Source organism: Cajanus cajan, chromosome 2 (assembly GCF_000230855.2).
Source record: "Cajanus cajan strain Asha chromosome 2, NIPB_CcT2T_4, whole genome shotgun sequence".
Classification (NCBI taxonomy): domain Eukaryota; kingdom Viridiplantae; phylum Streptophyta; class Magnoliopsida; order Fabales; family Fabaceae; genus Cajanus; species Cajanus cajan.
In genome coordinates, this window is record NC_138518.1 from 60566351 (window position 1) to 60578822 (window position 12472).

The 12472-nt window shown below is 28.7% G+C and overlaps 1 protein-coding gene across 1 annotated transcript; it reads right to left on the reverse strand.

Annotated features, from left to right (window-relative positions):
• Positions 1 to 342: 342 nt before the first annotated feature.
• LOC109813108 (nudix hydrolase 2) lies at positions 343 to 12007 on the reverse strand. The gene is made up of 10 exons (XM_020377231.3): positions 11856 to 12007; positions 10954 to 11146; positions 10352 to 10417; positions 9778 to 9915; positions 9560 to 9637; positions 9419 to 9469; positions 9295 to 9329; positions 8766 to 8874; positions 7139 to 7695; positions 343 to 480 (listed from the first exon to the last, which is right to left on the reverse strand). The coding sequence occupies exons 2-9, from the start codon at positions 11140 to 11142 to the stop codon at positions 7501 to 7503; spliced, it is 861 nt and encodes a 286-aa protein (XP_020232820.1). The 5' UTR covers positions 11143 to 11146; positions 11856 to 12007; the 3' UTR covers positions 343 to 480; positions 7139 to 7500.
• Between the last annotated feature and the right edge of the window lie 465 nt (positions 12008 to 12472).

The window sequence follows — 12472 nt, forward strand, 5'->3', positions numbered from 1 at the left end:
GGTTTGATACCACTCCTTCGCATCATCTTTTAGAGTAAGAGGGAAAAGTCTCATCTTGACAGCTTCTTCAGGGACATCTTGGAACTTCACTGTTTCACTTATCTCCAAAAATTTAGAGATGTGAGCATTTGGATCCTCCAAATTGCCCCCAGCAAATTGGTCTTGGCTCAACAAACTAAGCAATGCTGGATTGACTTGAAAATCAAGATTTGTAACACCCTTGAGAGTATTTCCATGACTAGACTTAGGTTTCTTAGATTTTGAAGTGTTTTTAAAACATTTAAACATTATGCGGAAACACTTAAATACATAAACATATTTTTATATGATTACAAAACATAATTATCATACTCATCTATTGCAATTTATTTATCCATAGGTTTCATACAACATAGAGACAACTTGGTAAATAACATCAATTAAACTAAGTCCTCATGCGTACGACTTTCAACTCCTTCAAATGTTCATTCACCTGTTTTCCTGTAAAAAAATGGAAACTTAAAAAAATGAGACATAAGTGTTAGCGAGTGCTCTGGTGACTCTAGAAATGCGTTGGACACTTCTACCCAAACAATTCTTTTTTACTTAAGACTCATGGTTTTATCTTAATCGGGTCTATAATACATATCCATACCTATGGTTAGATCTTTACCTTTCAAGTGATAATACTCACAACTATTATACTAGCTTATTAATATTGTTGTTGTTATTGTTGTTGTTATTGTTATTATTATTATTATTATTATTATCATTAATTTAGCATACAATTCTATCTAGTTAGTTGAACTATTCTTATTTACACTCAACACTTCTTTTCTCTTATGCTTGGAAATGTTTGTTATGGGCAAATTTAAGGCTACCAATAAAGTAAGGTATTCTTAGCATACATTATTATACCCTTCTTACTAAGATTAAACGTGTTATCTAAACTTGTTCGAACTAGAACTTACATAATATCATTTTAAGGTACAACCTACCTCCATAAACAATTGGCTAAGGTTTGAGAAGTTTGCATAAGGAGACACCTACCTCTCTAAGTTGGGTTCTCATTCAAATAACATCTATAACATTCATCATGTTATCTCATACCATACATAATACTACTCATTCATTGCAAACATCATATCATTCATTCTTTGGTGGACAAAAGATTCTTATAAATAATCATTTATAATTGCATAAGAAACAAACAACACACAACACCATGTTAACACAATAACCCAACCAACTAAATCATGCACTTATCAATATATTCCTATTTTACATTATTCTCCTATCATACCAGATTAAATATATATTCAAGGCTCATATTCTTAAGTTACCAGGTATTATTTCCTTTTTTTTCTCTTATGATTCTATGACCTTTGTAGGGTGTAAATATGATATCTAGGATTATAATAATGATATCAAGTTGGTATTTATCTCTTTGAAAATCTACGAGGATTATATACAATTTCTATGTTGACCTTAAGATCTAGTTTAACCATTTACTTTACCTAAAATTACAAAGAAGGCACAATCATTGTTTAATTTTGATAGTTTGACCTTTATTCACTAATATGACCCTATCTTGAGTTATGTAAGTGATACTAAGGTGATTCTAAAAACATTATTCACCTAACATACAAGGATACATTTCATAAGAATAACACTAAACCTAATTAGATTCCTAAATAGACCATTATAAGAGTTTATACCTATGAGTAATGGCAAACACGAGACTTTGGATTAAACCTTTAATTTGAAATCAATGGATACTCATAACACTCAAAACATATAATGAATACCAAAAGTAATTTGTAAGACTGATTCAATTATTTGATAGAAATGCATAACAATAGTATTATCCTTACAAATGGTACAAATATGCTTTCAACAATGTGAAAGCCAAAAATAAAGTTCATCAACCTTATGACTTGACAAGTAGCCTCTTAGTACGTGACATACCTTGTCTTAATGACAAAAGTAATTACAAGTGTTTTGATACTCCTCAATGGAAAACTCTTATATCATAAAATCGAAGCCAAAAGTAGACTTTTAGCTACCAAGATTGCCTATAAAAATAATGACTTAAAGTTGGCCAGAAAATGGGTTTCTCTAGTATCTCTCAAAGCATTACCAACCAAAACAATATTGGGACAAATGCAAACTTAAGCATACATCAAGTTGCTAACAATAATAACAAATAAGACCTTATTTATTTCAATTACCTCCCTATCACTCTAAGGACATTGAGACTTATGAAATTTTTTATTCTCTGAACAAGCACAACACATGAAGTTAGAATACATATATAATCATTTGAATCCTCTCTAAGACCCTCCAATAATTTCACGTGTCTTATCACATAAAAAAATGGATTCATAAACAACTTGCAGTAATACTTAAGCCCTTCACATCAAAATAATTTCTTAATGAACAAGTAATCTTAGTCACAATCTTAATCAATTGTTAACATAGAGTATGTCACCAACATGTAAGATAAGAGTCATGAATTTTTTTTCCTACTAGCCTTAAATAGATTTCCATTTAGAAAAAAAAATGTCTTAGCATCTATTTTGTATATTTCCAAGTCAAAGTGCGTTAACAATTAACACCATCTAAACTACACCTTGTCATGAAGCCTTTAATAAACCTCAACACTTTATATTCTTGCTTGTTTTCAACTCAAAGGAAACCTTGAAGGCATATAAATAAAATCAAATTAACCATAACCAAACAAGTTGTTTATGAAGGTGATAACAACAATAACATGCCATTCAAATCCAACATATAAAAAAACTATCAAGTCAACAACAATGAACTCAAATTAACTACAATTACTCAAAGTTACAATTAAAAACAAAATTTTCTCAGTGGATAAAACACAAAACTAACGCATGTCTAGAAGGTATATTTAAGAAAACTTTTCACAATGATCTAATACTCGACTTCATCATATTAATGAACTCCTTCCTTCTAGTTTTTATTCTTGAAATATAATAGCCACTGAACTTATGTCCAAACTTCTTACAATACTATCAATTCCCTTTGAAGAGCTTTTTATTAGCTCTTAGATATTGCACAAAATGAGATTTACCCTTCTTCATAGATTTATCCTCTTGAGTAACAATAACAATGGTCTCATTAATGGCCCACTTATGATTCTAAGTATTATAATAGGTTTTCATAACACCAAATTAAGAAGGTAATGACTCTATAATCTTTCATATCAGGTATTTAAATCAATTTCTAGTTGCATGGATTTCATCTTGTTTCAATAATGTATAATAATCTATATATGCCTACAAACACTACTAGTAAGATCATACATGGTGTTAAAAAATTGGGGGACATAATAACTTTCTTTTAGCATTTTCAAAATTCCTATTTTTCACCAACTAACTTTAGATTAGTCTTCACACAACTTTTTTTTTTTGTAATGTTTTGTCTAATGGACTTTTACATGGTGTACCTTGATATCATCAAACATACTTTACCCTGTCTCTTATGAAATATCTTCTAAGCAATATTTATTTTAGTAATAAAAGCTAAAAGCTTTAATATACACAATATGCTCAACATACATATTCTCTTATCCACCATAATACCGCCTAAGAGTCCCAAACCATGATATATATATATATATATATATATATATATATATATATATGTATGTATATATATATATATATGTATGTATGAATATAATGAGGGATCTGTTTATTCTAAAAGTAAGTATACCTAAACTTATTATGCTCAATAACTCATATTTTACATCAAATTTTAATGATTCAACCATTGAACTTAAAGTTCTTAACGCATAGATCAAATATGCAAATTTTTTAAAAATTTGAAAACCATTTGATACTTCATTTCATTAATTCAAATTGGCGAATAATTATAAAAATATTTTATATGTTGATTTGAATTAATGAAACGAAATATCAAATAGTTTTCAAATTTTTTAAAAATTTGTAGACTTTCTCTATGCATTAAAAGCTTTGAATTTAACGGTTGGATCATTGAAATTTGATATAGAACATGAGTTATTAAATGAAGTAAGTCTAAGTAGACTTGCTTATAGAGTAAACGAATCCCTCCTCTCTATATGTATATGTATATGTATATGTATATATATATATGTGTGTGTGTGTATGTGTGCCAAGTTTCGTCGACACCATGATTTCAAATTAGTGAAATGAAACCTTCAATCATTTTTACAGAATGCAAATTTAATCATCTAATTATTATATTTGATGATATTACAAAATAGATAAAGTATAAAAAATCCATACAATTCTAAAATTATTTGAGAATTCATGGCAATGTTTTAAAATTGGAACAATCATTAAACCAATTAGACTACTAGATTAGTGAGTCAGAAGTTCAATTAGTGGGTTAATAATTAAACTACATGATCTTATCTTTATTTAATTTTTTTAAAAAATATTCATGTCATATATTTCATACTTATAAATTTTAATAAAATTCATACTGTCTTAAAGAAGCTTCCAATTTTTTTTTATAATCAACATAATACTAACAAAACAACTTAATTATAGACTAATTTGCATAAATTAATATATAATTAAAAATATAATTTTAGATTGGAACTTATTATATAAATTATTTAACTCATTTGTATAAGAATATAGTATGTTGGTTCAATGGTCACTAAGGTGATTAAATAATTATATTTACCTCGATTCAAGTCTTATCTAATCTAGAATTACCTTTATATTTTTATTTTATATGAAGAAATAAAGTTAGTTAAGCATTGAGACATAACAAACGCACATACTATAAATATAATTTAATATTTTATATGTTTGACACTAGTTAAAACAAAAGAATGAAAAGATAAGCTATAAAATAACTTATATCACATGCTTACTAAACAAATATTCTGGTCTAATGGTAATGCAACTCTTATGTAACTATCAATATAAAGGTTTGAATACCATCTAGCACAATATTCTTTTAACATTTTGTAAGTTGACCGATCTTACTTGTGCTTTGATTCGATGGTTGAACTAAAAAATTGGTCAAATCATAACAGTTATGACTGAGTCAGTAACATAAATGATTGAATTAAAGGCTTGAATCAATCGACCAATGGTCCCAATCTAACCGGTTTAACTGACCAATTCAAGCCAATTTTTGAAACTATGGCTCATCAAATTACTTTATTTTAATGTATAAAACGATATCCAAAATACATGTACATATGTACTATTAGATAGCATATCTAAAAAAGTCCAAATCATGTGAAATTCATTATGCATGATCATGAATGTAATATCATCAAATACAAAGATTGAATCAGTTGAATTTGCATTCTATAAAAAAATATTGAAGGAGTCATATCATTTCACTAATTTGACATCATGATTTCAATGGATCCTAACTAGACACACATATATAATGTTTAATTTCATGCCACAAGAAAACATCACAATACTAATTAAGCACTAGAATAAAATTCATACAAACAAAACCAAATTACATTTTATCAATCACAAATAACGTTATTAATATTATACCAATAAGTATAATTATCATTAATATCATATTAAACACAAAAAATATAGAAATACAAATTTTATATAAATAAATGAGATGAAAATTATTCAAAATATTAACAATTATGCTTGAAAACAAATCAATATTCATAACAAATTATTTTTTTTATATGACTAGGAATTATAACCTTGTCCTATTGAGTTAATCTATTTTCGCAGGATATTGTGACTTCATGTCTAAGGCAATGATCAAATCTCAATTTTTAGTTAATGAATACAAATGCTGAAAAGAAAATTATTTAAATCACATAATCACCCAACTTTAATTTATTAAACAAAATATGTAGTCGGACAAAGTAGAATATACACTAATATTTATGTAATATTATTTGAGTCATGCATAAAAAAAATTTAGGTCCAAAATCTGATAGTACAATATTAAAAACAAATAAAAGACTCATAAATAAATTGATATTAAATATTTAAGAGTATCCAAAATGTTGGGAAAAGTACATAAAAATCCAAAACTATATTTTAAAATTATTTTGGAACCAAAATGGGTCCATAATGAGCTCACACTTTATTGGCCTTATGAGTTCACATTAGTAAAGAATAAAAAATGATTTTAAAAATGGGTTAGAAACTTGTGAATTTATCCTGCGAAAATCTCCTACAATCTAGTACATTCTTGGGTGATTTTTAGGCATAGATTTGCGACTTGTCGATTGCTTGAATTTTTTTATTGTGTTGTGAGAATTATGGATTGAAGGCGCAAAATTGGGTTCAAAATAGAAGTTCATGAAATTCTTCCACATGGTTTAATCTTTCAAGAAGAAAATTTGCATATTAGATCTTCTAGCAAGGACGATCAGAAGTTAGAAAACAATTTGCTATATTGTTTGAAAATTAGTGAGAATTGGAGTACAAAAGCTCACTTTTCTTTTTCCAACCCAAATCATAAATGCAAGAAATTGTGAAATTCTCTTTAATTCTAAACGAGTTATGGATGCAATCCATTAACCAACCATTTATAATCCTGTCTCAATTTTGAAAAAAAAATAATAATCAAGTTTGTACGTTAATAAGATCGTAATGAAGTATGTAATGTAACGAGTTCAACAATGATTTGATCACAAATTGTCTTAATTGTTGGATACACAAAATCCAATGAGATTAACACATTTTATAATGCATACGCAAGGCCAAACAATATGGAAATTCCTTCATCAATTTTGAAAAACATACCTAAAATATACGGATTCGAGAATTTCAAAGAATGTTTTTTCAATCTCAATCTTTTGGAAAACGAAAGCAAAATTTTGGGATATTTTTCTAAAATATTTTATTTAATTTAAGGTACACCAAAATTCTATGATCGAAAAAACCCTGAATTGTTTAGCCCTATATGACCTAAAATTAAAAGGAGGAAGGATATAGTTTATAGAATTCAAAAATTGTAATTTTAATATAAAAACAACTGCAACATGCATCAATCCAAGCTTTGATATCAATTGATAAAAATTTAATGACAAATGATGCATAGTCATAACATGTTCATAATTATACAGCAACAAAAAAGTTTTTTAAAAAAGGGCATGTTTACAAAGAAAGAAAAGAAAGTTCATGTTTGTTACCTCCACTAAATCATGAATAATGAAATGAAGGAGATGTTCCTCTTTGTCCAGAAGTTAAAGTTTTCACCCAATATCGTATTGCACAAAATTACCTAATGAGGTGACAAATTTATAACCACGCAAAAGAGAACAAAGACTCCTTATTTTTTGGTTACTAAATGAGGGCATGGTCCATCATAAGCACACACCATAAATGTAAACAACTAATATTAATCAACAAAAATATCATAAATACTATTTTTATAATTAATATTAATAATCTAAAATTTAATTCAACAATTAGACAACACTAATACATCAAATTCCAACAAGTTTTACAAGAAAGAAATATCAACATAAACTCTTATGATGATTTGGAAAACTTAAGAAGACTTATCTAGGTCATGGCTATTCAAATATATATAATTCAACTCCTTTGCGAAATATGATGAGCAAAGCCTCACAGAGAATCCATTATAGACATTTGCCACCTTTGCCAAACACAATTCAATCATGTACTTGAAGGGCTCGTGCATCTTATTAAAAGGTTGACTAGCAAATTCCTCGAATGGCATCCACTTTGTCACAAAATACAAAGCACAACAAAAAAAAATTTTAGTCAAGAGAATTAAATGTATCATTTGAGAATATGTATAAATATCTTTAATTTAAAAAAAAAATTCAATTTGTAGAAAGTTTGTTATGTTTTAAAATTTTAAAATATTGTTTAAATAAAGATAAATATGTTATTATCATTTAAGTTTAGAATGTTATCAATTTGATTTTAGGATAAGAATAATATTAGTATTTGAATTTTTGCATTACAATTTTTCTCTATAGAGCTAGTCCACGAATAAAAATTGCAAAACAACCTATCATCATCGACCAAATGGAAAAATATGATCATAGTAGCACTAGTGTAATGAGGTAAATATATGACAACAATGGATTATATGAAAAGTCAGAAATAATTGATATGTTGAATTCTAGTATAGAATAAGACATCAACATGCATCTTATCAACTCTCATTTGAGGAACTTGGAACAAAAAGTATCCTTTATCATGTATGTGCCTAGATTCCAATACTATAATTAGTTTCATAGTTATTCTTCAACAACTTGAAGGACAATCATTAGAACCAATAAAAAAGTATGTTGATTAAAGAGTATTTGAACAAGTTTATTATATAGATAGTGATCACATAATGTGTCACGTTTTATAAATATAACCATGATTTGTTCTTAAATTTTTTCTCACAACCAATTCTTTTGTGCTTTCAGTTAATATTTTCTCGGTGCTTTCTTGCACAATTGGACTATTGTGTTGCTGATGCATTGATGTGATATGACCTTTCTATATTTTGCATCTATATTTTTAGAGTAAAGATACAGCGTCTGAAAAATTTATCTGCATCATTCTTTGAAATTTAAAATATTAATATTTTTTAATAAATTTATTATAAAATAATTATTTATTTTAATGTTTTATAATTTAAATTATCATTTTATATATTTGGATAGATTTTCGGATAGTCATTTCGTACTATCTATCATTTTTCATGTTTTTAGAGTTTAATTTGTTAGTTATTTACATTAAGAGAAAAAAAAAGAAAAAAAGACATGATGTGACATAGTCAAACAAAACTACCTGAGCTGCCTCAATTTCCAATTCTTGCTTTTTGATGTCGAAAGAAAGAGGACGCAACATGCAAACAAAAGATAAATCTGATTTTCCAAAGAATGAATTGTGTGTGTGCCTGAAATTTAGAAACATGAGAATGTCACAAGAAAAATTACAAAAAAGAAAGTCAGGTCAAGACATGTTAGAAACTTTCAATTATTTTAACGACCTTGAGTTTATTAAAATGTAATTTTCCAAACTAATGATTAGAAGAGAAAAAGTAAAGCAAGTGTCCTAAACTCCTCAATCAAGTCTTTCCCTTGAGCTTAAATGATATTAAATTACAGACCACATGTAATTTGATTTAGCCAATTCTATTTGGCCTGCTTGTAGGAAATTTCCTTTCTAAATCCATAATCTATGTTATTTCTCCTAAAAAAAGTATTAACATGTCTTTTTTAATTTGTATACTAAACCTTGGTGCCTTGATATAATATAAGCACAAATTAAAAGGTGTCTCTCATGTTTTAGGTGTCACAAATCAGAAAATTCATACCTGAATGCTAATACTTCCACAAATTCTGTATCAATCTGAATAAGAATAAAACAAACCAAAACCAAAGTAAAAGTCATGAAAGTGAATAACATATGGGAATGAAAAATTATTCTTTGATACTTACTCCTGTCTCTTCTTTTACTTCTCTAATAGTTGCTTCAAAAATCTCCTCACCCTGCAAGTACAAAACCAACTTTCATGTTGCTAACCAAATTGTGAATTTTTTTGAAGCATAGATGAAATTTGTCTTTAAGAGTGTGCATACTGCATCAACTACCCCAGTAGGTATCTTCCAAACACCAATCCCATGGAATCCACCTCTTTTTTCCTGAACAACAAGCACCTACAAAGGGAACAAAAAATAGGAAGAAAGAGTTAAAAGAATAACAATTTAGAATGCCAACTTGAAACAAGATTGATTATTCCTTTATTTGTAACAAAACATATGGATCTACATAACCAAACTTTGATCTCATGTTAGACCTCTTTCTTATCATTTATGACAATAGCTCCAACTCCTACACGATGTGAAGCATTTGGAGGAATTGTGCAACCTGTTTTGGGAATCCAGTAAACTAGCATCAAATAGCTTGGCTCAGCATGGTGGTACCAAAATCCCTCCTGCAAGAAACATAACACAAAGCACATTTATGACCAAATTGTTATAAATCACAAATATCAAGATTCCATCAATTTCCTTAGATTTAGTTATTTGACATCACATAGGAACAAATAAAATATAATAGAATAGAAATTGATGTGATCATCTTTCACCTTACACAAGTACCTACCCAAAATGACCAAATATGACACAAGATGCTTTGAATATGAAATGGATAAAATTAGGCTAACATGTGGCATCTATCAAACACTAGACAAACATTTCTATTGCATTCAGCATTAGATAATAGAGAACATTAAACCATAGTTATAATTTGGTTTATATGGGTTTGTCATTCTTTTTTACGTCACTATCACAAGTTTTTTTTATTATTGAATCTGATATAACCACGCATAAAAACAATTTATAACAAAACTTAAAATATGGCAAAATTACCTTAACTACAATTTCAACAAGATTAACAAGCTCGATAGGTAATTTGATCCAAACACCATCTTTCCCCTGCAATGCACACTAAAGTTAATAAAGGCTAACTAGAGGTCACATGTTTTCATTTTTATGGATGAATAAATTTTAGGTAAGAACAATATAATATGCAATTAATTATGCAGCAAAAATGTTGGCATTTATACAAATAGGGTTTATACACATCCCACATGTGCACTCACATACATCATATATAGGTTTGAAATGTTGAGTGAGGTTACAAAAATCCATAATGTGCATGTAGCATTAATGAAGACTTTGAAGGCAATGAATTGGAGTATGACTTCATGATGTATTATTTAATGGTTTGTCTTAAGGTGTATGGTCAACAGAATCTAAAGAGAATCCCTTCTTAGAAGAACATTAGCTTCAAGTTTTTACTCATGAAAAGGTGTTTTCTAGTCAAACAAATGATATCATACGACCACATGAACTACTTCTTACACCTAAAGCAAGAAAGTGAAAATAGGCATGAAGAAATGGCTAAATGTTTTAAGAGGAGAACTTATATCAACAAAGTACTATTTTAGGCTCTAAATCATAATATTCACCTGTTGCTTCCAATGTACAAGTGAAGATCTAAGCAAAGTAGCAAAAACTTCAGAGTCCATAGCCTCTTTTAAGTCCACAATGACTCCTCCATGTGCATCATTGGTGGCAGGGAGAATGTTAACACATTCAAATCCATTTTCACACGGTCGATCCCCTAACAGCAATGTTGGACTAGCTGAGACTGACATGAGACTGCATCATAAATAAATAATTATAAACTCTAAAAGAAAACAACAATAACAACAAGAACAACAAAATCTTATCTCATTGGGTGAGTTAGGCCTACTACATAGATTATATGATGTCATTTGGCTCAGTTAAAAACTAATGTTTCATAAGCAAGTTAAAATAAAATTAAAAAAAATTTAGAGGTTGAACACTTATGTCACATCTAGTTTACTTTTAAACTTGCACAACTCCACAGGTGGCTTCACCTAAACTTAATGGAAAAACTTTTGGTTGGAGGCTTCCTATAAAGTGGCAAGATTGTGAATCCAAGAATTATACAATCAATAATGGAGTCAATCTTTATCCAAACTACTGAAACAACTTCAAAATGAATTGTTTTTTTGGCACTTCGAGACAACAGAGTAACTACTTTCAATTGGTTTCAAGGTAGTTTAACTGAGTCTGCTAATTCTCAAAGTCCATCACAAAATATGCAGTGACAAAATACCATTTGCACAGCAAAGTTCTTAGTAAAATAGAAGAGAAAAACATAAGACAAATTCTAAAATATACTCTAGTCTCAAGTCTCAACCAAAGCATATTCGGTTTGAGAGACAAGACAAGAAAAGACAACACCAAAGCCAAGATGGCATGACACAAACAAGTTCCACAAATAACTAGAAATAGCTAGCAGAAGAGTGTTACCAAGAAGAACCACACCAAAGAAGATTACCTTGAGAACAAACTCTAAACAAGATGAGAATCAACTGAAAACTTGAGGATTCAATTCAAAGGCTAAAGTTTGGAAGAAAATAAAAGGGGACCACAGGGAACATACACTAAGTTAAAGCACTAGCTAGTGGAACATGGAGTATTGTAAGGAATGAGGTTGCAATTTATAATAAGCACACAACACTGTCTCCAAGTCATGAGTGCGTGGTGACGTGTTTCCACTTCGCCCTTTGTGAAGTAAGGCTTTGTGCCATGTCCTTAATCCTATTAGCCGCCCTTGTGATAAATTACAGTAGTGGCTTGAAGCAGTATGAACACGTTTACCGCTTCTTAGATTCATGGTTTTGAAAAACACTACCCATATTGGTTGATTCTTTAGCTAAACTAAATTTTTCTTCTTAATTTGGATCATGTCTGGAGGGAGGATATTGCAGCTGAGATTGTTTCTGATGTAACCCATAACCGGCAAGATTTTTCTTAATCTTTGAATGATATTTCTTCTCTTTGAAAGAAAAGAATATAAAGCACCCAACATATCAATTTCTATTATTAATCCACTTAAAACATACTTAATTATAACCATTAAGTTTCTTTTACATTAGTACATAATTTTTTTGA

Excerpts from the sequence above, each read along its gene's own strand:
- LOC109813108 (XM_020377231.3), bottom strand. The coding sequence starts at position 11,142 with ATGTCAGTCTCAGCTAGTCCAACATTGCTGTTAGGGGATCGACCGTGT. Across the intron at positions 9,638-9,777 it reads TCATAAATGATAAGAAAGAG|GTGCTTGTTGTTCAGGAAAA; the intron begins GTCTAACATGAG and ends TTCCCTTTGTAG. Across the intron at positions 7,696-8,765 it reads TGGAAATTGAGGCAGCTCAG|TGGATGCCATTCGAGGAATT; the intron begins GTAGTTTTGTTT and ends TTTGTGACAAAG.